The sequence below is a fragment of the Cyprinus carpio genome, chromosome A11 (assembly GCF_018340385.1).
Source record: "Cyprinus carpio isolate SPL01 chromosome A11, ASM1834038v1, whole genome shotgun sequence".
Lineage (NCBI taxonomy): Eukaryota > Metazoa > Chordata > Actinopteri > Cypriniformes > Cyprinidae > Cyprinus > Cyprinus carpio.
Genome location: NC_056582.1, coordinates 3,559,824 through 3,586,923, shown reverse-complemented (window position 1 = coordinate 3,586,923; position 27,100 = coordinate 3,559,824). Strand labels below are relative to the sequence as shown.

The following is a 27,100-nucleotide window of genomic DNA, read 5'->3' as shown; positions in this document are numbered from 1 at the left end:
ATTTTTAAATTTTCTGATATCCAAACTATAGTGATAAATTAATATATTTGATTGATTGATTTTTAGGTTTTGTGGTGTGCAAGATATAGTGTTGTGGACTTCTTTTTTAGGTTTTAATATAGTGGTTATAAGGGGGGGGGGGGGGGTTACAATGCTGCTTTCATGCGTTCATGGGTGTTGTTTACACTGTTAAAGAACTCCTCATGCTAAGCATGGACAAAGTTTCAGTTCCCAATTTGGACATATGCGTATTTCTGTGCCAAAATCTTACTTCCGGGCGAGAGTTTTTTTTTTTTTTTTTTTCTCTCGATTGTGGCTCTTCATGACGTAGACGAGGGTGGAACTCCTTATATGGGCATTTCTCCCTGGAAAATGCGCCCGCGCAGCATCACCAGAGCCAGAGCGAGATCGCGCCCATCAACGAGCTTCATCCGCGGCAGCGCTGCACGGGACTTGCTCGGGAAGAATGTCTCCAGAGAAGTGTTTTTTTGGTTATAAGGGAAAGATAACTTTGTTCAGCTTCCTAAAGAACCCAGCGTTATGTAAACAGGGGATACAGTTTGCTCAAGTGTTCGTCACTCTTTAGCTCCGCCCACGGCGCCTTCAAGAGCTCGGCTTTTTCCGGAGAGAATCATAAAGCTGTATCTTTCTTTTATAAATATCAAACTAAAGACTTTTAAGAGATACGAAGGATGCAGTACTACTCAATAGGTAGGCCTACTCAAGATTAACATGAGATTGGGTGAAACTGTGTGTTATGGCCCCTTTAAAGCAAAGCAAAGCATTGTCCCGTGGAAAACGCAGCACAATAAAAGATTTTAGTGGAAGGTAAAGTTGAGGACATCCAATCTGAATTTGTACACCACTATCGACTTAGAATTGTGAGTTATGACAGTTACTAGTAACTCATAAAAACTCGTCCCGGTGTCTTTATTTATTTATTTTTATTTTTTATTTTTATTTACAACAGTGGTTTAGTGTTATTATCCTACCTGTGTAAACTTATATTTGCTCCTCAAGGTGGCATTGTTGTTTCAGTGACTTGACTTTTGCTAAGTGACATGCAGTGCAACACACGAACACTGTTACATGGCAGATGTGTTGACAGAAGAATTTGAGTGTAGTTTCATTTGTGCAATTTAAATACAAATGCGCGATAAAATATCAAAGCACAATTACCAATACTTTCTACTATTCCACTTTTAATAGACAAGGAGTTAAATAAATCAGCTGAGCTGAATCATGCCACATGCGTGACAAATTATGGTGACATTAAGAGCGGAGACTAAACTCAGGCTTAGTTAACAGTTTATGTGTCATTAATGTACACAATTAACGCAAAATAAAACCATTCTATTCGTGTTCTATGAATATCCTGTATTCTATTTAAAATGAATACATAAAAATCATATAAAAAAGAATGGTGAATAAAAAGATTGTAAGTCCGTCTTTTAAAACAAGAACAACAAAAACAACAGCAGCCCGCGGATCAGACTGACGTGAGGTGCCGGGGAATCCCGCTGCTCTAGCCGCGTCACTGAGCAATGATCACCGCCCACAGACAGTGATCTCCGGCGCTCTGACTGCGCTCATGTTTGCTCATGTGCTGAAGCTGCTGCTTATTATACTGGGGCTCTGTAGTGCTGTTTAGCTTCTAAACGGCTGGCTTTGACATTATACAGATATGAGCTTTAACAGTGAAATGGACAGAATTCCCCGTCCGTCCACACCCTGACGCGAGAGTCGGAGAGGAAGGCGCTTCCCCCTGAGCTCAGACCGGAGAGGAAGGCTCTTATTCGGTCAGATGGCGTGCCGCAGTCCGCCCACGCGTTTCTCGCGCCCACACAGGCAGCGAAAGGAGCGTCATTAACTCACCGCTACTGCCAGCACAGCAGAGCACAGCCGAGACAACAGAACACAAGAGTTTCAAGAATAATTTACTTCAGTCTCACATCTGTAGAATAAGGTCTAACAAGCACAGAAAACAAATCAATTAGGCTACGTGACAGAGGCGTAAAGATACAAGTCTGTTAACAGAACGAAAAGTTTGATTGATTTTGAGTTGAGTTACAGAGGGTAAAATCCGATAGATTCGGTCGTCTCGGACACTGGAAGCTCAAGTGTTCTGCTGGATCCTGTCCTGGGTTCTGTCTCGAAGCCTCTCGAGGTGAGTAGTACAACTACTGACGAATCGTCTGCATTCAGCAATTAGCGACTATCCTCATTATAAATGATCAGAGGAAAACTACTGCTGCGGGTTATGTTTAACAACAACTACAGCTCAGCAACACCTCACGGAATCGTAAACTTCGTAGACATAAACTAGCTTATTATTTGTGAAGTTTATGCAAGCTGAAAAAAAAGATACGATATTTCTTTTAACAATAAAATATTCTGCAACTACTGTGAGCTTACTCTGTAGCTTATACATGACATGCACGAAATATGCAACTTAATTAGAGCTATGAGGTTTTTGTAGCTTAATATTAGATTAAATAAACGTAATACATAAATAAAATAGTAAACAGTTATTTAATTTGATAAAGCTCTCTCTCTCTCTCTCTCTCTCTCTCTCTCTCTTTCTGTCTGAAACTTTTAGATTTTTAGATTACAGTTTTCGTCAGTGTAGTTAAAGGAGGATGCATTGATGGAATTTTCACATGCCAAATCTGTCTCCAGCTATTATTTTGTAGGAGAGAGAGTGATATATAGCAAAAGCAGAAGAAATGAGAGGTTGCAGATTAAGAGGCTTCATATTACACTGCAGGAGGAGGAAATTTGACTGCACTCTTGATCTTGACTCTTGGATACAGTCTTTTAAAAAGAGGTTCCAAAAGGGTGTTTTTGCAGCAATGCCATAGAAGAACCGTAAAAATAAAGGTCTTTCATTGCCATTGATGGCTCCATGAAGAATCTTTAACCTCCATAGAACCTTTAGCACAAATGGCACTTTATAGTGGAAAAGGTTTAAAATGTTCTTAACACAGACACATAATGGTTCTTTCAAGAACTGTTCACTGAAATGTGTGTTTTTGCTTTTAAAAACATGACACTAGCACAACAGTATCCAACTGCAGAGCCAGTGTGCTGATGAATGCAAAATAAGGCAGCGTCTCAAGACAAGTTTTTGAAGTTACACTTCTTTCTTTTCAAAACATGTTTTTGAGTTCCACTGGATGTGAAACACACACACACACACACACACACACACACACACACACACACACACACACACAAAGTGTTCTGCGTGAACCAGCCCTGAAGAAGTTCTGGATACAAAGAGTGACTTATTTCTTAGGAAATGTACATTGCTGTTATAGCAAGTGTCTTGTACTGTGTTGGTGGTGGTGGATCCTCACATTAACTAAGTCTATTCAGACACAAATGTTCTTTTATTCTAGTTATGCTTCTGCTGTGCACACATTACCTGCTCTGCATTATCTGTCTCATTTTATTTACAACCCCTCAGAAGCTCCCCTTTAGCAACCCAACAAGAAACAGTCAACATTGCCAATTTATTTCTTCTTAAATCCATTGATTTGAAGTGAAAACAATATTTCTTGTCCCTTTATTTATTTGATAAGTGACCATGTAACAAGTGGCATAAAACTGTCATCTGGTCATTATAGAAATTTTAACACATTCAGGGGTTATTCTGTGTTGGGCATCTGTTGGCTTACTGTAATGGGTTATTCTGTGTTGGGCATCTGTTGGCTTACTGTACATTATCTAAAATTTATATAATTTTCATTGATTGATAATTTGGTTTTATTTAAAGGGTGTTTGGTTTTTTTTTATTTAAAGTTCATTTGGTATTCTCATTTTTGGATTGTGTTTTTACTTATTTCTTTGTATAAAAATAATTTTTTGAAATTTTTTTTGGATATAGGTTTATATTGTAATTTTTGTTAAGGTTTTTGGGTGTGTATTTGAGGACCTTTTAGAAACTACAGCAATTTATTCTTCATAGAAACACTTTCTATTGCTGCAGAGCAGACATCTGGAGCAGTGAGGTACAATTTGGCACAATCATCTTCAAAACTGAATTCATGAATATTATTCAGTCCTTTACTACAATAGAGCTACCATTACACAAAATATGTCAGCTGTTTGATATTTGTTCATTATGTTTTTATTGTAAGATAACATATTTTCTGTGGATACCTCAGTAACACCTTGTTCTACTTGTTTAGAAATTTAATATGTTATTGTGGAGCCCTGTACACACACACATACACACACATGTTGGTATATGTGGTTTATGGGGACTCTCCATACGCGTACCCCTCACACAAAACTTTCTTCATTTTTAGATTTAAAAAAACAAAAACAAAAAAACACTTAGTATGTTTTTTAAGCTATTTGAATTACAGCCTTCACATTGTGATACCTGTGTCATACCCATGTCATTATCAGTGATGGGAAGGTTACTTTGAAGGTTAAATGTAATAGGTTACAGATTACAAGTTACCCTATTTAAAATGTAACAAGTAGTGTAACAATTTCATTTATTTTATTAATTTAATGTAACTGATTACATTTATTTTTTGATAACTTTTTTAAATTTTTAATGAATATTTTCAACTGTTAATCATTTTTAAACGTTTAAACCTGGCAACACTGATTACTGTCAGACTTTCAAAATCCTTAAAATTTAAGCTAGCACAGCCACCACAAAATCAGACTTTAGCACCTCTTTTTACTCTGAAATCATTCTGCAGTTAAATACAGATTTATAATCAAAACAAGATAAAGTTTATTAACTATGAAACTGTTTTTGAAATCAAATCATTGCATAGCAAATATGCCAATTCCTTGGAAAAGCAGTTAATCTTAAAAAATAAACCATACACCCAAAAAAGAAAATAAAACAGTTATTGAATAAGCATGTGTCCTATTTTGTGTCTCGTATTTTAAAGCAGTCAATGCATTTTGGGAAAGAAATCATTAAATCTGTTTATGAATGTGTACTGGTTTAACTATACTTCTGAGGACCAAATGTCCTCACGGTCGCCGTGATTTTGCCAAGTAAGACATGTTCCTAGATCAGCATCTTTTGATGATCCTGGATCAACATTATTGTCCAAAAATATAGACTTAACCCAATCCCTACCCCTTAACCTAACCCTGCCCATAATTTATTCCTAAAAACAGTGGGAAATGACAGCTGATTAACAAGGGTATAGAAGCACCTAACCTCGATTTTAAGCCTAAAACAGATATTTCCTGAAAAGTTATGTCTCAATTCTGATTGGTTGAATGAAATGTTGTTCCAAGATCAACAAAGATGTTTCATGTGGTACTCCGTGAAATCACGCTCGACATGTCCTCACAGTGAGTACATTTTACTGGCCCTCACTAGTTAAAGAGACTTCTTAATCAGCGAAAATATGTTTTTATTTAAATCTAATGTTTTGCACGTTTCTGTGAAGGGTAGGTTTAGGGGTAGAGGCTGGGTTGGCTGATAGAAAATATCGTTAATCTGGTATAAAATCAGTGGCAGTCTATGCAATGTCCTCACTAGTGTGTGTGTGTGTGTGTGTGTGTGTGTGTGTGTGTGAAAATATTCAGATGTATCCTCCTTTGTAATCATTAACATTTTCATAAGTAACTGTAATTTAATTCCACAGTTTTGTAACAGATTACAGTTACATTTATTTTGTAATTAAATTACGTAACTCCGTTACATGTAACTAGTTACTCCCCAACACAAATTTGTGTCCTCATAAACCACATAAACGGTTCGCGCACACACACACACACACACACACACACACACACACACACACACACAATGTTTTTAAATGATACTAATGACAGGTTTTGTGGAAATCCCGTTGCAGCTGAGCATTAGGATGTCACTACCACGGACGCTGGGTGAGCTGCAGCTCTACCGAGTTTTACAAAGGGCCAACCTGCTGATGTACTATGACACCTTCATCCAGCAGGGAGGTGATGATGTCCAACAGCTGTGCGAGGCTGGCGAAGAGGAATTTCTCGAGATCATGGCACTAGTTGGCATGGCCACAAAACCCCTGCATGTGCGGCGTTTGCAGAAGGCTCTGCGCGACTGGGCAGCAAACCCAACGCTGTTCAACCAACCTCTGGCCAGCAATGTGGCCCCTTGTGGAATCCCTCTCCTTAGGATTGACAGTAGCAGCGCTGCTGGCTCAGTGGTTATGGGTGCCAGAAAATCTTTAAGCAATGGTCAGCCAGGCTCTCCGTGTGAAAGAGAGGAAGTAGGATCTTGCCTTACGCCACTTAGAGATAACAGTCCAAAGAGCCCCTGCTCACAGGCCTCTCCTGTTCCTCCAGACCATCTGTACAGAGAAAAACTGTCCCCCATGGATCCTCACTGGCTCAGTCCTGAAATGTATGGAGCTGCTGATTTAGATGAAGAACAGCCCATTACCCCTCTGCCTTTCGCTTGCCACTCGCGTCTTCTTGGTCCTCCGACTCCAACTTCTTCTTCATCCCCCTCCTCTATGACCTCTCCGTGGCCCGGAGGTCAGCTGGACCCAGAGACCATTAAAGCCGTGGAGGAAAGCGTTGATAGGCTTCTAAGAACCATGCCGCAAGCAGATCAAACCGAGGTGAAGACACTTTTGAGACACAATAAGAAAATGGCTAAGACGGTGGGACACATTTTCAGCCTGGAACCTCAAGACAAGAGCAAAGAGGAGGAGATTCGCAAATACAGCCTGATCTATGGCCGCTTTGACTCCAAGAGGAGGGAAGGGAAACAGCTCACCCATCACGAGGTCTGTTAAAGAGAACGTTTTGAACAAATTGCACAGATAAATGTTATAAAAATGTAATTTTTTCTCAAGTTTAGTTGTAATAAACCATACTGAAGTAAAGTATTGTCCTGTATCTCTACATTGAATTAGCTCAATTCAAACTAAACTAATTTGCTGTAAATATCTTCTATTTAGTGTAATTAGTGTTTGCTAAGTCGAAGTTACTACTGTTACAGTGTATTAAACTGTAAACTATATTACTACAGTATACTGTACAAAACTCAAAGTAGGGAGAGGTGTGCTGTTACTTACATAAGCAATAAGACTTACAATTTATATTGTAGATAATGAAATGGGACCATTTCCATCCTAAAGCAACGACTCATAACACTCTAGCAACTGAATAACACACAGAAAACTTAAGCAACTGCTTAGCATGGCAACCACCCACAACATCTTAGCGTTGTGGCGATGACTTTTGCACAGGGAAGCAAGATTTGATTCTACAGTCTTTTGAGTACGGCCCATTTTTCAACCAAGATTTGTTTGTACAGTTTTTTGAGTATTTAAGATTTTTTCCAGCAATTCCACAAGTCTTTGCAAATGACTTTCCAAGACATTTTTATGTTATATTTTATAGAATTAATAAATATGTAGGCTACTGAGTTGTCAAAATGCCTTGACTTTCATAGCTCAGATGATCCGGTTTGAAGGTTTATGAAGGTTTGATTGAAGGTTAAAATGAAGGTTTAATTTGAATATTTCCACTTTCAGATGCTCATCAATGAGGCTGCAGCTCAATTCTGCATCCGTGACAATGCTCTGTTGTTACGTAGAGTTGAACTGTTCTCTTTAGCACGACAAGTGGCGAGAGAATGTGCCTACACGTCAACATTTAAACATAACAGGTCAGGAACTACTTTTATTAAGATTTTGAAATGCTTTCAGATTTTGCATTCAGATTAATGTATTGTTAAATATATTTACATATATAGATACAGGCATAATTGAAATATGCACATATACACAGTACATGTAGCAGTGGGGAAAAAATAAAGAGACCACTACCAAAAATGTCACTTTCTCTGGATTTACTGTTTACATGCATGTTTAAGTAAACTGAACATTTATATATATATTCAACAAACTACTGTTTCAAATAATACTATCAAAACGACTTTTATAGTATTCATTTGCAGAAAATGACTTCGGGTCAAAATATCAAGGATACAGTGCTTTCAGACCTTGAATAATGCAAAGAAAACAAGTTCATATTCACTTTTAAATATCACAATGCTATTGCTTTATCTTGGGAAGAGTGTGTAAATCAATATCTGTGGAATAACTCACAGCATTAATGTGTTATTCTCTGAGGCCAGAAAGCATATTTTTTTTAATTATTATTCTTATTATTTAGAGCAGTTGTCATTTTCTGCAAATGCATGCCAGATTCCAATATTTTTATTTGGAACCTGGGAGAAGTGATGTCAGTAATTTATAGAATAAAGCAAAAATGTAAATTTTATTTACATAAATAGTAAATCCACATAAATTAATTGTTCTTCTGATACCTAGGCTGGTGCTAATTTTCTGAAAAACTTATTTTAATTCCTCCCATAATTTTAATTTTAAATTTGGTTCATATCATCCTCAAAAGTTTTTTTTTTTTTTTTTACCAAACACTTCGCATGTAATAAGTAATCAGACAGAACAGTCATTCAACAGAAAGCACACCAAAAATGACCTGAATTTCACAATGCTATAAGATAATGAAATTAAATTTGATTTGTCATTGAAACCAAGACCTGAGAGTACCAGAGCATTTTGGAGACAGCGCCACCTACTGGCCATGTAAATCTGAGAGAGAAAATAAGGAATTTCACAGTTGTTTGGCCTAAAAGAGTGGTTCCCAAACATGTTTTTGCAGCACATTTTGTATGTCTCCTTACTCACACACACCTGATTCAACTCATCAGTTCATTACTAGACACTTCAAGACCTGAAATGGGTGTGTCAGTCAAAGGAGACATGCAAAATGTGTAGTGATGTGGGGGATTAAACACTAGCCTAAAATAATGAGACTGCTCAGTTTACCACAATGCATTGGCTAATCATGCTGAAACCTGGCATGTGTCATCAGCACCAAGTCCATATAAATGTCCATGTAGAGAGACTATTACAAAACTACCAGTTATGTTTGACCATACGGTTGAAAGGATATAATCAAAAACATAAGTGCAAATTTGAACTGTTGGTGTGAGAAAGAGACCCCAAATATGAAGAACAGTTCTTTGGTTTTATTGTGTTTATTCAACAGCTCAAGCAAAGATGTGACCCTGGAGCACAAAAGCAGTCTTAAGTTACTGGGTATATTTGTAGCAATAGCCAAAAATACATTATATGGGTCAAAATTATAGATTTTTCTTTTATGCCAAAAATCATTAGGATATTAAGTAAAGATCATGTTCCATGTAAATATTTAGTACATTTCCTACTGTTAATATATCAAAACTTAATTTTTGATTAGTAATATGCATTGCTAAAGAACTTCATTTAGACAAATTTAAAGGCGATTTTTTCTATATTTAGATTTTTTTGCACCCTCAGATTCCAGATTTTCAAACAGTTGTATCTCAGCCAAATATTCTCCTATCCACACATCAATGGAAAACTTATTTATTCATTTAATTTTTATGAAAAATTGACCCTTATGACTGGTTTTGTGGTCCAGGGTCACAAATATGATGATAGTGGAATTTTAGTTTGGACGACAGAATTCATAAAGAACAATTGATTATGTACAGTAGTACATTAAAAACCAGCAAGTTCAACTTTTAGCTGAGTGGAATCTTCAATGCATTCAAGACATAAAATAAAAAACTGGTTCAAAGTGTTTGTGCAGAGAGGAATTTATTGGGGGTAGTAGTGTAGCATGGTTCTTCTGGACCAAGGTTACCTTCTTGCATCTCATCCTTGTCCCAAGTACTGTTTGTGTGAACAGACCTTTATACCTGGTAACAGATGTACGTCTAATAAATCCATCTGACATGATCTTTCAACTGATGGAGAAACACATTTTTGTAATTCTTAAAGTTTCTGAGATACAGCCATTTTCACAGATATCTACATGACAGCTAGCCCTTCCGTCTCTTGTGTGTTAATTTCTATATTTGCCCTTTAATATTAATAGCATGAGTGTTGGACTTCAATACTGTGACTTTTTTCTAATTAAACATATTTGATCAGATTTTGAGCTGGGTTTGTTATATTATCATCTCAGGACATACTCAGATGATTGTACTGCCTCTGTTGACTGTTCTGCTCAGAAGAGAATCAAGCTTGATGTAAGTACATCAAGATATGTATCTATATATAAATCTGCATAAATGATGTACAGGACTTTCAGGAATATGCTCAGGTGAAGTTTGAGCAGATGCTTACACTTCATTAATAGTTGACTTGACTATATAAAAAATAAAATGACATGAAAATTAACGATGCCTTGTAGGATTAAAATAAAGATGTAACATTGGATGTCAAGTTATAAAAATACCATTGCACTCATATCTGTAATTATAGTGAAGCAAACCAACTACTACACTTTCATTAGAAATGAAATCTGCTTTCTTCAGGTCCTAGATCCTGACAGACTGGCTAAGGATCCAGCAGCCAACAGTGACAACAGATCTACAGCAGATGACAACAGCCTCTCTGGAGAAAGTCTAGATAGTTTAACACAAGGTAAGATTCCTTATTTTTATTGTTTTTATTTTAAACATTGATATATTTATGACTGTCCGGTGTATGTCAGTAAATCTTAGGCACGTAACCATCATTGTCCCACATTCTATGTTGCATTTATTGCAAATGTCATAACGGTCATCGTAGCTATGAAGGACTACTTCACACGTAAAGTGTGATCACAATGGGTTACTTTCCCACTCTGAGATGATGTAAAGATCAAGCATAGAAGATTACAAACAAATCTGTGTCCATTCATACTCATGTGAGGGAAAAACATCACTGCTGAAAGAAAACGTAACATTTGATTGAGAGGCATGTTTGTCTAATTCTGTGTCTTGATAGATATCAGCCCTCAGTTGCACCCCTCCTCATCCCCTCACCCCCTCACCGACACCACTGGCCTCATCACCTGGAGTCGCCAGCTCATGCAACAAACTCTCATGGATGAGGGACTCAGATTGGCTAGAATGGTGTCACGTGACCACGCAAGCAAAGTCAGCCTAGGGTCAGAAAAGAGACAGATTTCAGGTGAATACTAGAATTCTGTCATGTTTTATAACCTCCACGCTTCTCATGCACCTGCCACAAACAGGGTACATGACAGTTTGGATTTACTTATCACTTTTAAACTAAAGGGTCAGTAACAAGAGATGCTTAGTGCTTACCTTCAGATTTTGTTAATCTACATGAGGACAGATTTTTTTCCTGTAACCCTTTATTTTAAGGTGTAATTACACTGAAACAGCATCACCTTAAAATAAAGTGTAACCTATTCCTGTATCATTTCTAAGTGTGACTTTTTGCAAAAAGCTACGTCAGAACTGGTAACCGCTTGGCAATTTAAAGGATTGACTGGTTGAGTCAACAGCACCATTTATTTCAAATTGGAATTTATTTTAAAGGAGATTATTGTACTGTAGAAAGAAGTCATAAGTGTGTTACTTCTTGGGTTTCACAATTGCTAGAATCATGACATTTTATGATTTTAATTGTCTGGATACAGTCAAGTTCTAGACCTCCTGGGTGTTTTTCAAGTTAAATAGTTCAACCTCGCTAAAGAACAAAGTATGTGTGCCATGATTCTCTTCTGGCATCATTTACCCTCATTTTGTTCCTGTATGAAAGTCTTAATTCTGCGAAACAAAAGAAGATATTTGGGTTCCAAAAACAATGAACCCCATTGACTTACACTGCACGGAAATAAAAAAAAAGCATATACATTTGAAACAACTTGAGGGTGAATAAATGACAGAATTTTCATTTTCGAGAACTATCCTGTTGCACTTTTAGAAATTTTTTTTAGAGGCTGCAGGTTTGCAATAAAAGAATTAATTTTTACTAGAGATGATATTGAAGAGACTAACACACCTTGAAGAGTCTCTGAGGAATATATAGTGACGAACTGATTCATTTTACTTATCTGGTTTGCTAATCTAGTTAGTCTTTAAGGATGGGATGAATCAGAGATTGTCAGATTCGAGAAGCTCTTACAGAGGCAAACATCTCAGTCAGATGTCGTCATTGGGGACCGCAGAATAGAAGAGAAATGAGAAGAGAAACAGTGTAAGGGTGGTGGGGGCCACAGGAAGTGCTGTGTGGGTGATAAATTGGAGCCCCCCTTCCCTGTCTGACGTCAAAGCTTATGAAAATGTGTGAGAGGAGGGCGGATGGATGGATGGAGAGAAAGAGGGGGTGAATGAGTAGGAGGGAGTGAGAAGGGCGTCGCTTTGACTCAGAGAGACAGAGTAAAAATAAACCATGTGGGCAGTGAAAGGATGCAGCCGCTCTCTCTCTCTCTCTCTTAATGAGCAAACACTAGTGCTTCAGTTCAGTGGAATGGCCAAAAATGAGCTTTAATCAGTCTTTCTTTGTATTTTTTTGTGTTGTCTCTTTCAAGCGAAAATGCAGGTTCCTCATTTCACTGCACTGTCAGTCATTCTGCAGTTACACAGTCATTCCTCAGCATTGTTCTGCCTTCACATAATAATATGAGTTTTAATATAATGTTTTATTGCATTGCTGTCATGTGTTATTAATGTCTGCCGAAGTGTGGGAATTGTGATGTTCCCATCAATAATAGCACACGAGTAGAAATGCAATGGGGAACCCAATGACACAAATGCTGACTCTCCCAGTTCCAATTGCATTAATGAGCAGAACATATTTAGAGGAATAGTTCACCCAAAAAATGTGCTGAAAATATACTCACCCTCAGGCCAGATTTGAAGAAATGTAGCATTGCATCAGTGTCTCAGCAGTGGATGCTCTGCAGTGAATGGGTGCCGTCGGAATGAGAGTCCAAACAGCTGATAAAAACATCACAAGTAATCCACACCACTCCGGTTCATCAATTAGCGGGTTGTGAAATGAAAAGTTAAAAACAAATCCATCATTAGGACAATTTAACTTAAAACCATTGTTTCTGGCCAAAATATGAGTCCACAATCCATAAGTATCTGGCCATATCTCATCCATGCCCTTCAAAATCCACATCAAAATCTGCTAACTTATTTGTTTAGGACAGTTTTGGACTGTGTTCACTTGCAAACAGTGCTTGATCTGTGCATATTTCTCTCCTGGTTCAGATGAGATTACTTTTTTACTGCAGAAAGTATATTAATAGAGGACTCGTATTTCAGCTGGAATCAACGGTTTAAAGTAAATATGTCTTAATGATGAATTTGTTTCTTACAAACATGCAGCTTTTCACTTCACAAGACATTGATTGCAGGACTGGAGTTGTGTGGATTACTTGAGAATTACTGTGATGTTTTTATCGGGACGCTGATTCTGACGGCACCCATTCACTGCAGAGGATCCATTGATGAGCAAGTGCTGTAATGCTACATTTCTCCAAATCTGTTCAAATGAAAAGATTTTTAAAAGACAGGAAAATAAACAATAGACATTTGATACTGTAATGGACCGTATCGTGTTCCCGAAACTCTTGATTATTAAAAAAAATATTCATTCTCAAATTTAAATAAAAAACCTTGTTTATATTCTCATAGAGATGGAGGAGAAAGTGTCAGAGAGGAGAGGATCAAGTAACAGAAGCAGTCCAGCAAACACCAAAGACGATCCATAACTAACAGTCCACAAGTCTCATGTTGAACTCAGGTTGGATATCATGTCTAAATGCCGCCGTGGTGTTCGGTTGGCTATGTTGAATAGTCCTGTTCTGTATATCTTGTATGCACCGTATGTTCTGTTAGAACATTTAAAGACGTTTAGCAGAAAGTTCTTTGGTCTTTGCAAATGAAATTTGAAGCACATACAGATTGTTACAACAAATACATTTCAATGATACTTTGACCTACCAGTAAATAATGTCAGTAAAAAGCTTCAATGGTGCTAATTTAGTTTCAGAAAATTCTAGAATCAAATCGCATCTGCATCCATTACCCAAACCTTAATTTATTAGGATAGATGACATGCTTCTCGTTCTAAGCAGAGCTGTGAGACATTGGGATGCAAGTCTCATTCCATTTTCTCAGTTTTGATGAAGTTCTAACAAAAGTTTGGTAGGAGCATGTTTATTTAATCCAACTAATCACAACACTAGAATAAATATATATATATATATACACTGCTCAAACACTTTATTATGTACAGCGTGCAAAACACATTTACATTTACAAGTTTTGGATTATATTAACATGTGAAATCCTGAATTTGACTATATTAAGAACCGTGACACTAGTTGCTGATGCAGTAAATATTAATATATCAACGCTAAATGCACATATTAGATCTCACAGGTTACAAAATGTAAATGACTCAAATGAATCATGGGGGGAAAAATGTATTCTCACTGTTTAAAGGTTGAATGGCTAATGAATTTGTAAGAATTGTGCGTTACAGCGCTAATGTTAGAAATATATATGTGGCCTCTTCAATGACAGATTATTTATTTTTTAATTTCTCAATAAATTATATTGTAATGTTTCTCTTGTTTACTTCTCTAGATTGTTAATTTTATTTTGACAAAAGTGTAAAAATAGAAACTTGTTATTGCAACATGCAGAATATTGCTGATTTATACTGCTTTTGTCTGAGGTCTTTACAGTATTGTATGTGAAAATGTATAGACAATTTTGATATTTCTGTCTCATTTCTGACACACGGTTCCACCACCCACACTTACCCTAGTCATCTCAACAAACCAAGACAGATGATGCCTGTGATTCACTAGCCCTACCCTGCCATCATCATCATCATCATCAAGCTCACAGATGGGGAAGTGTTTGGGAAAACTGTCTGAAAAAAGTAGTTATTGTTTCAGTTGTCTGGTGCCACTCTAGTGGCTAATTCACTCATTTATCAATGGCTAATCAATAAATTGATTTTATTTGAGTAGTATGCTTGTAAAGACCTATAATTAAAGGGATAACCAAAAATTAACCAAAGATCAAGCCATTCTTTATTCTGTGAAACACACAAAAAAGGATATTTTGAAAGATATTTTGTAGTGTTTTTTGTCTATATGAAATGAAATGAAATTCAAGGGAGTCCAGTGCGGTTTCAAACCCTTGTGACAAAAAACATTCTTCAAAATATTCAAGTGTTTTATAAAAAAAATAAAAAAAAAAAAAAAAAGAAATCATACATAGCCCTTTAGGCTAGCTTGCTCAAGAAACAATAAAAGTGCTGTCTACAAAAAGAGCATGTCCATGTGTTTCAATGCAACAAAACACTTTTTTTGTGAATACTAAAAAGTAACATCAAGTAGGATGTAAACAAGACTAAAGCGATTTGGGCATGTCACGTAAACATCTTAATCCAGCTTTCCTTGCTGTCAATTATCAAAGCAGTGGTGTTCATGTGAACATAACTACTGATAAACTGAGGTTTTACAGCATTCATGCCATCAGTTGGGAAGATTCGCTGCATTATAACATTTTCCAGTGTATTTAATCCTTAATTGTTAAGACAGCACTACACTCTTACCTTGTGCTTTATGGTTGTGAAAATGCAGCATTTGGGTAAAAACAGTAACTCATTCTAAAAATAATATGTTCACACAGTTTCTACTGGTACAAAACAGACACTTTTTGTGATGGAACCAAATAATTCTAAGATTAAAACAGGACATGAATCATTTTATCATCATGATAAAATGAAACAACAAATACATGTGCATGCAAGTTCTTCTTACTTTCTCAATACTTTTTTTTTTCTTACTTTTGTTAAGCACTTGCACAACAACTTTGTGTGCTTTACAATTTAATAAAAAAATCTTCATCATCACTGACCAAACCTCAGTTAGTTTCAAACCCAAACAAGTGATAGTCCATTACTGACATTATCAGTGTGTTTGTTCCCTTATCATCTCATCTTCATTTTTGATGAATTTGATTCCCAGCATTGCTTTCCTTCAGGTCATATGAGTAGTGAGGTGACGCAGAAACTCTCCGCGGGTGCTTGTGTGTCCAGGAAACACAGCGTGACAGAACTCACACACCTGAGACTGCAGCATGACTTCAGACATGAACAGCCCTCCGGCTTGACTGACCAACTCACTGTCCAGAAAGGAGGATGACCAGGGCCTCTGTGGGACAGAGAAACACATGTCAGATGTTGCTTATATTGTAGTAAGATGTTCAGTTTGTAGTAAGGACTAGACACATTCAAATTGGGAACTTAAAGGAAAGAAACTGAAGTGAATCAAAGCTAACTAAACACAGGCATGATACGAACCCGCAGCCTTTGTGAAGTCTGGTTAGCATAATAATGTTGCTCAACTCTCCTCAGGTCATCCCAGGCACTGTTTTCTGCCATCTTTACCGGATAGTGGAAAACTGCTTTATCGTGGTCAGCCTGCTTCTGATCTGGCACGTCCAGGTTAAGACGCAGTTTGTCTAGTCCTCTATCGATATGACCGAGATCATTACCAGCTGACAAACAAACATATGCATAACTTGAGGTCAAATGATTCAGAATTGCAGACAAAAGTAAGACCGTTTCATTTTGAATAGAAATATTGTATTAGTGTTAAGGCCTGTTCACACCAAGAACAGTAACTGTAACAATAACTACATTAGCATCCACACCAACACTCAATAACGCTGTTTATTATAAGTGCACACTGCAGTTCTGTTGTCTTTAAATGATCAAACTGTTTTTTTTAAGCAGGATGGATTCTGATTGGCTGACAATATTTTTCTCATTTGCCAATATCAGCTGGAAAACTAATTTTCAATGATGATTCAAATGATATCTGTGCTGTTATCATTACTGTTTTGGTGTGAATTGCTATTCTTTTAAATTTAGAACTATTTTTGGAACTATATCATTATAGCCATCATCCTTGGTGTCAATTGGCCTTTAGTCAATAATAGGATTTAAATCTTTCAAGTGATGGTTTTAACAGGCATAATGAGAATACTATACGTTGAGCGTCCAGTATGTGTGGTCCAGTGGGATGTCCTAGAGCTTTGTGTTCATAGCTTTCTGCAGGAAGGAGTTGATGTGCTGACCTTTCTTCTGTGCACTGACACGGCTTTTCAAAGTTTCTAGTTGGAGCCGTGGCCAAACCTGAATGTGAACATTGATATCATTAATCATAATGTATACTCGGGGTTCTCAACTCTTGATTAAGGTTGGAGCTAAACTCTGCAGGAAAATGGATCTCGAGGGCCAGAGTTGAGAACCCCTGGTGTATACGATCATTTAATACATTAATAAGTGACATTAATAATACATGAAGTAATTTGAGTCTTCTGACCTTGCTGTCGTTGTATTGTGTCAGAGAGATGTTGTATTATTGCTGCTTGTTTTAAGCAGAGTGACTGGAGACGGACAAACTCCTGGTACAGTGCTGCATACGCCTCCTCCATCTAAGAGCAAATTAAAAATACAACTTATTAAAAAGTCTCTGAGCTTACAGTCTTGACGACTTCTGTACAGGAAGATATAGGGGGAAAAAATAAGGAAAATTATTTGCTAAAAAACAGAAAGACATTTTCATAAATACTAGCAAAGGGAAAAAAAGTACAAAAGTAGACTACATTTAATGGATCATTGTGGCAAGCTGACTTAATGAAACCTGCCATTAAAAAGCGTATTAGATTTTTTTTCAGCAAATTGTAACAGTAAAACAATTATGAATGTTTAGTTATGAAAATGCATTGTTATTCGCCATGGAACAAAAAAAAATTACTTGAGAAAGAGGGGAGCACACAGAAATATACAGACTCCAGGTGTCTGGGTGGCACACACATGTTGCTTATTATTTTACATATACTTTAAATATAAAAGAGACCAGGTTGGTGGTTACAGGGTTGATCTCTTGGGTTTAACTGGGTACTGTAAAGTTATAGCATCTGAATATTTACTCTCTTGACACTGACATTAATAAATTACAATTTGTCAGGTGAGAACAACTTTTCAATCTTTCTTTCACTTTTGCCTTTTCTAGGATGGCGATTTTTTGACTGAGCTGGTGACATTTCCTTGCTGGACAATTGCGGTGGACCGATTTATAGGCCTAGCTAGTACACACTTCAAAGTATTCTAATCTTTCGCGCAGTGGGTTCCTCCGAGACATCACTTAAACCACAGACGACGACCGAAACCACGAAAGTTACACAGTAGCCCACCGTCGCTTGTACCACTAGATACTCAAGAAAAATATGTAGAAAACAACCTCTGTATACGTCCTCGGAAATATACAATATACATATAATAACAAGTTATTTTCTCCATAGAAATATTCAGCTCCTATCGCTTTGTACTGTCATCGCAATAGGCTACATTTCATTACGGTGACCACAGAAAGAAAGCATATAATATACATGCTTACTAATATCCAAACATCCGTGATCAACTCGATACACCTGAAGATATCTTTTACGTCTGTAACTCTGTTCTGCAAAGAAGAGTCCGTATTTGCTCTGCAGTGTAAAATTTACTAAAAGAAGCAAACAGTATGTGTCAGGAAATCAAAAACAGGAACTCAAAAAGGAACCTCCTCCTGGGTCTCCTTTAAAGTGACCCAGCACAGAAACAGAGCGTAGCTTTTATCGCATCTAAACTGTCCACACTTGAGGCCTTACCGCTTGCGTGAATAAGGTTTTGTAGTGTTACGTCGCAGAGTAGAGCGAAATAGTGTCTGTCTACACTTATTACAGTCTTTATAGATTATTTAAAGTATAATAGTGTTGTACTATTTTTAATAGCCTATAATTGTATTAATACAAGAAACTGTTTAATATCACAAGTTAACATTACAGCAGCACTGGGTAGGTCTACATCTTACTATTTGGCATACTGATCGTTTTTGTGTCTCCATTTTCACCAATGACATCGTGATGGAAAGAGTTAATCGAATTTAAAGCTATGCCTTTTATCAAATTATTTGCGAACACAATTTTTTAAATAACTTTTTGCAGAAATACCAAGTGCAAAAACTTCATTATATAATCATCAAGAGAAACCCACAGGATGGCTATTTTACACGTGCAAGATGCAGTCCTCAGTAAACCATATTAGTAAAGTAGTTTTTTTTTTTTTTACACAAACCAACAGGAATGTAATGAAAATGCACCTTATATATTTAATAAATCCATGTTATAGATATTGTGAACAATTAATTTGTGCAATAGGCTATATGTAATTTTTTTTAAAATGTTTTGACCTCATAAAGTTTAATCAAAATGTAATTTAGAGATGTCATCTCCAAACATTTAGTCTGCTTAAACCCTGCCTCTAAGTTTGCATTCATCTGCCTTCGATGCCTACATTTCAACAAAAGTCAGACCCCTAGGGCTGAGAGTTTATCTGTGGAAGAGTTGCCTTTCTCTCGTCATCTCTACTTTTTCTGGACATGGATCTGGATTCCAGATCAATTAGACCTGTCCTTGCAGTGGAGAGGAGATTGGCTGTAGCAAAGATCCAGGTTCATCAACATCTTCTGTATGTGGATGAGCTACTCACTGAATACTCAGCATGGGCTGATATGCTGTCCCTGTCCTTCCCCATCTTTGGGCTGCTCTGAGCACGTACTGGAGAGAGGTCATGACTGGTCCTAGAGCCTTTGTACTGGTTGATGGTGCCATGGTTCAGTCTTCTTATACCCCTTACCTGTTTGCTTTCATCCCCAGGGAGGTTAAAGCCGTGCATCTGGCCCTGGGATTGAACAGGATCTTACACACTATCACCAGAAGCCAGGAACACTGTATCAACCAGATCTCACTCAACGTGTTACAGTATATATGACAATAAATGATTAGTTTATGGTACACAAGACCAGGTTTTTAATCCATTTAATTGTCCTATTCAGTGCTGTGCTGTATATTCCTATGGCACTGACCGAATCCTGGGCGGTTGCCATCAAAACTTATAGGGCTAGTTCACGGTAAGTGTTTATAAATGAAGCCATGATCATGAAGGACCTGCTTTGCTGGACAGGCCATGTTGCACAAATGGACAGTTCCTGTATCCAATGTCAGATTCTCTAGTCCAAAGAGTGCTGTCTCAAGGCCACAGGCATCATGGTCATCCAAAGAAGCGTTATAAGGTCTGAAGCACTTTGATTTCCCTGAGGCAGAACTGTAATCCAGAGCCGAGGACAGGACCAGAACCTTAAGAAAGTTCGAACAATGTTGATGAGTAACTGTCATGGCTGCCAAGCAATGCAGTTAGAAATCTAAAACTGCTCTGCTGACAGTGCCCTTCTCGTGCCCTTATACTGTCCTAAAGTGTGCGCACCCAGAAAAGGCCTTATCAGTCACACATGCTCCCACCACAGAGGAAGACTGCACAAGAAGTGACATCATTGTAACTGATGGTCAACCACCAAGGTGTAAAATTATTTAAAATGATTAGAAATGAGTATGTGCTGTGGTAGAAATGTATCAGAAACAAAGATGATACAGTGCACCTATTTAGTGTATGCCAAGAGAGGACTGATGAAATAAGTGCAAGTTTTTGTAAATATTATTACCACATTACAGTTTAAAATAAAAGACTGTTCTGCATTCTCACAAACACTAAACCTAATGTACCTATATATTGGCTGTGTTGCATAATGTATGTCACATGACCTGCTAACTTGTCTGCTTCTCCCCAGACCATATATCTGTTAGACCAACACTTCTGTTAGATGGCTTGTGACTGTTGTATTCAAGATACCTTTAATAAAGTGCACACAACTCTGTTATCTATTCTGTTACCTAAAATAAATTAAGTATCCACTGCTATTGACATCATTCCAAAATAAAAAAGTAGGATATATCAGGATATATCATTTATACAATAGGTTAGATGTGTCTCTTCGACTGGATTTATTGAACACATTCACACTCACTCTATGGGCAGTTTATTGCCAATAATTAAGAAGTCTGAATTTGCAAAATATTAAAACAACTAGTTGAATCAACAACCAGCAATTTGAGGAGCATGCTTCAAGTTGCCAAAGAACCTCCTATGATCACCATTGGAGAATTAATTGGGTCCTGGGAGTCTCTAAAACTACAATCAGATGCCACCAACACAGTCGCGTAGTTACAGTAGAGATTGTCCTTACTATTGGGAATTGAGAGTGTCTGTATTACTTACTATTGGAGAACACTTAATGCTCAGCTTGGATCACGTGTGCCTTAATAACTGTCAGGGAATCACCTACACAGCCACCTCCATCATCACCGTCACCTGTTCCTAATCACACCCGATCCCAATCGCCGGAGTACTGATCACCTGCACTCACTAATCCTTCTCAGCATAAAGCCACCTTCACTTTAGTGTTTTGGTGTCTGGTCTACAGTTCACCACACTGAACAGTACACAGACTCTCTAGTCGCCAACCTGTGTCTATGCTATTTCCAGAACCTCTGATGTTCCTCCTGTGTTTCCCCATTGTACTCCTCCTTGTCTCTGGATTCCAGTATCAGTCTCCAGCTATTCAGTCACCCACTCATCTGCAAGTTTACCCAGTTGGACTAGTTACTATCACCTTCCCTTTTCTCACCATTCAACACTGTTCAATAAACCCTGTTCCTCCGTTTACCATCCATCTGTGCCTTGATTTGTGATAGAAGACCGGACCTAAAAAAGGAAGGATGACTGCGCCTGAGGATTGGCTGTGCTGTTTGCGGCAGGGTGGTCGGCCATTGGAACGGTATGTGGAGGAATTTCTTGAGCTGTCTTAGTGGGTGAGTTGGCAAGAGGCTGCACTCGGTGCCTGCTTTCAGTTGGGGCTGGATGAGAACACAATACGTTGTGATTATCAGACATATCAGTTTCCCTTAATCGAGTTGATTTAATCTAGTCCTTTATTTAAATGGCTCTAATTTCAAGGTCGAAGAAATAAAGGATACAATTAGTTCACATCTAGACCCCACTGAAACACACCGAGCCTCTCCAACTCACCCCGTGGGGGCTAAATTTTATGACCCCGCATTACAGTCTGTCAGGTCAGCACTAAAGGCTGCTCCCCTTCCGCTACCTCCAGCCATCCCAGTCCTCGGCCCCAAATTGCCGGCCTCTGCCACTAATGCAGGCCCCCCTGGTTGCTGCCACCCCACTCACCCCAACCCAGAGGAGGATGAGGGAAAAAAACACTGTTCTCCGCCCTCATCCTAGCCCCTGTTCCCGAGTTAAGCCCACGGTGGGCTCATGTTCTCGAGTAAAGCCCATGGTGGGCTCATGTTCCCCAGTTCATCCCAGGAGGGGCTCCCGATTCCCAGTTCAGCCCAGGAGGGGCTCCTGCAGCCACGGTGCTACCATTGGTGGTCCAGGGCCCACCCATTTTAAGTCCGGGCCCACCCATTTTGGCCCAGGCCTATGAGTAGTGAGTGATTTTCATTCTAGCGGTTCATCCAATCCAAGCTTTGAGTGAACGCTTCTCAGCCAATCAGTGGCTTCTAGCCCACGTGTGGACTCTGCATCGTCACCAGCAAGTGATCCAATGAAATAAATGACGTTGGCGGATGTCATTCATTCAAGACAGACACAGACAGTTTTGCTAATATGAAACGTAAAACAAAACAAAGCAGCTTATTTTATTTTCAATTCAGCAAGAAATGCTCCGAGGAACAGCAGGAGGAAACTCCTGCAATTTTACGTTGCGACTTACCATCCTGCTCGGCCGCATTTAATTATTCTGAAGAAATAAGCTACAGGAGAAATAATTTTGTATCGTTTTCCTGCTGTTTGTGTTTAGCAGCTGTGTCAGATTCAGTGCTGCTGTTATTTCATGTCAATACAGTTCTTTTGTCATTCTGAATTTATAAGAAACAGTTAAATAATTTTGGACAGTTCCCTGCCCGCCGTGTTGGGTAAATAAATGGAGAGAGAAACAGAACCTCCAAAGATATAATTCTGTTTTAGTCTTGTGTATTGAACGTTCAAAAGAGATAAATGAAGTTAGCTTACTGGCAACAATTAAGGTGTATTTCTTTGTCCGCTTCAGCACTGAGCTGAGGACAGCGATACAAGTTGCTGTCCTCAGTGCCGCAGAAAAGCGCTGGGATGGAGATGAAGGGAAACCCGTTTTTTTTGGGGGGGGGGGCTTATTTTAACTGGCCCATCCAGTTTTCTGGAGGCCCACCTACAATAAAAATCCTGGCGCCGCTAGTGGGCTCCTGATTCCCAGTTCAGCCCACGGATGGCTACCAATTCTGAGTTAAGCCCAGGGAGGGGCTCCTGAGTTTCCACCCAGGAAGGTCCTCAGGTCCTCAAGTATGCCCAGAGCTCACTCCAGCTCCTGAGCTCGCCCCAGTGTCGGCTCCAGCCCCAGAGCGCCCATCAAGAGAGCTAGTTTTCACCAAGAAAATTTTGCAGCTGATTCTGTTGCTCATGAAAACGTTTCTGAAAAGTCTGTGCATTTCACAAATATTGCATATTCACTTCATCTCTGATAAGAGTATGCAAACACCGCGAAAGCATCATTACCGGGATCAGAAAGTATCCGACTTCACGTCCCCGCTTTCAATCACGCCACCGACTGCAAGCGGCTACTCTCGCCGATAGGACTGCTCGAACACACCTATCTGCTCTATTATGGCTCTCGCGGTACTTTAATGTCATACACCGATCGGTCTGCGCAGCGCTGCATGAAGTCGAACACAACAGCCCACAAAGCATGGTCCTCAGAATCTGAAGGGATCTGGAGAGATTCTGTCAGAGTGTTGTCAGAGCCCTTGCTACGAGTTTACAGGCTCATTAGTTAAACATTATAGGAAAAAAAACATTATTATCTTGACATCGGGGCACTGCATTAATTTAAGGCTGCCAATAATTGTGGCACACATATATGTGAGGGGGGAAAATTATGATATATTTAATCTAAGGTTAGAAAACAGTATGTTTTGGTCATATTTTACCATTAAGGGTCCCACTATTTGTAGAGGCGCGAGTGGGTCGCTGCTCCTCGCTCCAGCTCGGTTGGTGGCGGTAATGCACCAAAGACAGCCAATACAACTCAAGAAGAAAAAAAGGGATTGCGTTGTACGATCTCAGGTCAGCTCCTAAACTACAATTATCCCTGTGTGCACGTCATCAGTTCACGAACGCGTGTGTGCTGTGCATTTAAAGAAAAAGGTTTGTATATTTACGTAGTGCCTTAAATATGCATGTGATGCAGTTCGATTAATGAACACATTGACACATTGCATGATATTATTGCTCGATTGTTTTGTGAAAGGTAACTTGTTAACCGGCCATTCAGAGCCTATCGAAGGCTGCAATGTAACGTAATATAATTGTAAGCAATGACCTGCATTTACATGACATTTTATTTGTTTTGTAGGTGGGGATGGAAAACCATTTTTACGTTGTTATCGTCTATGCATTGATGCACCTATTGTTAGTCCAAGGAGCCAGACAGGGTCAAGACATAAAATGTGGAGGTATTTCAACTTTTTAAAACCTTTTATAATTTACTGTGCATATATACGTGTACATATTTTTATACCTAGAAAGCCGTTGTGGATTAGTTGTCTTGAAGGACAAAGAAACATTAGGAATGTAATACACTTTCATAAATGCATCTTCAAACTGTTTTAATAAATGATTGTGTTTTGTGATTTAAGAAGTACTTTCGAATTGCATCATGCACATGTATTTTCCAGCGTGCAGGGCATTAGTTGATGAAATGGAGTGGGCCATATCACAAATAGATCCCAAGAAAATGATCCAGACCGGCTCATTTAGGATTAATCCTGATGGCAGTCAGTCAGTAAGAGAGGTGACATATTTTAGTTTCATAATTACATGATTTTTTTTGTTTGTTAGTTTGTTTGACACCAACTTACAGATCTTCGTGTATTTGTTTTAATGTGCTCAGGTTCCTTTTTCCCGCTCTGAGAGTCATCTGCTTGAACTGATGGAAGAGGTTTGTGAGAAGATGAACGATTACGGTGAACGGGTTGACCCTGCCACCAATCGGAAGACATACGTGAGACATACATCCCGTGATGGCACTGCCATGGACCTCTCTGATGTGGCCTTTGACTCCAGAGTCAGCTCTAGTTTAAAGTTTGCTGTGAGAATTCTTTTCTTTTTCTTTTATTTTTAAGCCAAACCTTACATTTTATTTGCAATTATGCAATTTTCTGCTGATTCGATGCAATAATTGTACACAAAATGCTGTTTGAAAAACGTCTGAATTTCCTGATCAGTTTTAGAAATAGTCTTTCTCTATGTGTTTTTTTCACAGTGTGAAACAATTGTTGAGCAGCATGAGGATGAACTTATTGAATTCTTTGATCACGAGACAGACAATGTTAAAGACAAGCTCTGCAGTAAGAGGACAGGTAATGCTATAAATATGGACATATGATTTCAAACCTATGAACCTCACATGATACGCATCTCTAGATTATCTGAAGTTCTTTTAGTCACATGCTACATGCATTTACCTGTAAAAAAAAAAACACCTTTTCAAGCATATTTAACAATATGTACAATATTGTGTAAAATATTCAGAAGGGCATCTGGAACTGTATCACCAATACATTTTTTTACTACATTGCATATGTCATTTTCTTTAACTCCTTCCACAGATCTTTGTGACCATGCCCTGAAGATACCTCATGATGAGTTATAACATGAGCCAAGCACATCATGACAGCTTCATCATTGGCCTTCTCCTGTTCTGCTGCAGTAAACAGACTGATTCTCTTACTTGTTGAGGACGCTGAACATACAGAGATCTACTTAAGTGATGTTAGGCAAAACATTACGTAATGTTCTTGACCCTGTGGGTTACCTGTTGACATGTTCAACTGTATTAATAGCGTTACCATCAAAACTGTTCATTGTCATTAATTAAAGCTGACTTTCTACAGCTAAAAATTAGATCTCTTTACGAGTCAATCCAATGGCATACTTTTATATTTAAATGTCTTTGGATGCACTTAGTTTAGAAGATAACGTTCAGTATATTTATTATAAGCACAGATAAGAGCACTTCTTGAGTTCCTAGTTCTAGTGATAATAATAATAATAATAAATTTTATATGGTGGCGCCTTTCAGAAAACCCAAGGACACCTTACAAAACAGATTTAGAAAAAAACAATTATCAATAGTACAATCAAGAATTAAAAACAAGGTGTTAAACTAATAAAAACAATTAGGCCATAAAATCAATATGGATATGAAGAAACTTATATAGGATATGCTGATCTAAACAAATGTGATTTGACTTGATGAAGAGAGTCCAGTTGACAGATATGTAGAGGAAGAGCGTTCCAGAGACGTCACATGGAGCGGAGCTGATGTTTTTCAGGTCTCGACTCTGATCAGATTACTAGTCCTTAAGTCTTAATCAGTTATGTTACCACCGTTTTGTTCGGAAGTGAATATCGGTTAATCCACATTTGTGTTCATTTGTTTTCTTGCCACACAGGATTGCATTGGTTGTTGCTTCTAGATTTGTCAACATTCATTGTATTTATGTATCCGTTCAGGACCATGTTATATTTGTATTTGTTTTATTATCGTAATATACCCTAATAATAAGAAAGCCATTTCTTTTAGACATTACATGGTCACGTGTGAATTTTTAAATTAATTATTTTTTTAAACTCCCAATTTATACAATGGAGCCTTAACTGTCAATGGGTAAAAATCTACATATTTCATATTTTCCTAAAATTTTGGGAGTGCTAAGTTTTTATCATTACATGTCAGTTTTGCTAATTGTTAAGTGATGAAACCAAGCATTAAGATGTACAATGCAGAATGAGTCTGACCTAAAGAGACGTACATCTGTAATTGCTATTTTAATTAAATGTTTTTAAATGTCTGTGGATATCTTTTACAATGTCTTTTGTAGTCATTTATGGATGAGTGTCAAAATGCTATCATTAAATCTGTTACATGTGAATATTTTGATAGATCTTGTAAAATGTGTTTTTTAATTATTATTATTATTTTTTTTTTTGCATTGGAAATACTTTATTTTTGGCTCAGTTTTTTGGTGAATGTGCAGAATCTTTCACTTATGCATTTACATTGTCCTGCCTTTTCAGACTAAAATGTTAAAACACTGAGCAGTGCCATCATTACACAAGGATGTTAAATACATTATTTTAGTTTACTTGCAGAGCCCATTGAACCTTTTTTTGTCTCTTTTATGTTATAACTTGGTTATTTTCTCTATTTATTAACT

The 27,100-nt window shown here is 37.9% G+C and overlaps 3 protein-coding genes across 6 annotated transcripts; 2 read left to right on the top strand and 1 right to left on the bottom strand.

Annotated features, from left to right (window-relative positions):
• The first annotated feature begins 1,483 nt into the window (after positions 1 to 1,483).
• Positions 1,484 to 15,055, top strand: nab2 (NGFI-A binding protein 2 (EGR1 binding protein 2)). Of its 2 annotated transcripts, XM_042765930.1 has the most exons (7): positions 1,489 to 2,167; positions 5,844 to 6,761; positions 7,515 to 7,648; positions 10,021 to 10,084; positions 10,373 to 10,481; positions 10,827 to 11,012; positions 13,496 to 14,843. In XM_042765930.1, the coding sequence occupies exons 2-7, from the start codon at positions 5,856 to 5,858 to the stop codon at positions 13,570 to 13,572; spliced, it is 1,476 nt and encodes a 491-aa protein (XP_042621864.1). In that variant the 5' UTR covers positions 1,489 to 2,167; positions 5,844 to 5,855; the 3' UTR covers positions 13,573 to 14,843. The 2 variants fall into 2 exon arrangements, with proteins under 2 accessions (XP_042621865.1, XP_042621864.1); XM_042765931.1 differs by lacking the exon at positions 10,827 to 11,012 and having other exon boundaries at positions 1,484 to 2,167; positions 13,496 to 15,055.
• zgc:113184 (uncharacterized protein LOC553745 homolog) lies at positions 14,885 to 18,484 on the bottom strand. The gene is made up of 5 exons (XM_019066296.2): positions 18,289 to 18,484; positions 17,212 to 17,323; positions 16,878 to 17,021; positions 16,185 to 16,381; positions 14,885 to 16,035 (listed from the first exon to the last, which is right to left on the bottom strand). Exons 2-5 carry the CDS (start codon positions 17,321 to 17,323, stop codon positions 15,862 to 15,864), a joined length of 627 nt encoding a protein of 208 aa, XP_018921841.1. The 5' UTR covers positions 18,289 to 18,484; the 3' UTR covers positions 14,885 to 15,861.
• Positions 18,485 to 21,226: 2,742 nt separating this feature from the next.
• Positions 21,227 to 26,749, top strand: LOC109048647 (protein canopy homolog 2-like). 3 transcript variants are annotated; one of them, XM_019066297.2, is made up of 6 exons: positions 21,227 to 21,603; positions 24,235 to 24,334; positions 24,557 to 24,672; positions 24,772 to 24,969; positions 25,144 to 25,240; positions 25,490 to 26,749. In XM_019066297.2, the coding sequence occupies exons 2-6, from the start codon at positions 24,241 to 24,243 to the stop codon at positions 25,531 to 25,533; spliced, it is 549 nt and encodes a 182-aa protein (XP_018921842.2). In that variant the 5' UTR covers positions 21,227 to 21,603; positions 24,235 to 24,240; the 3' UTR covers positions 25,534 to 26,749. The 3 variants fall into 3 exon arrangements, with proteins under 3 accessions (XP_018921842.2, XP_042621866.1, XP_042621867.1); XM_042765932.1 differs by lacking the exon at positions 21,227 to 21,603 and adding an exon at positions 23,868 to 24,026; XM_042765933.1 differs by lacking the exon at positions 21,227 to 21,603 and adding an exon at positions 24,041 to 24,129.
• Positions 26,750 to 27,100: the final 351 nt, after the last annotated feature.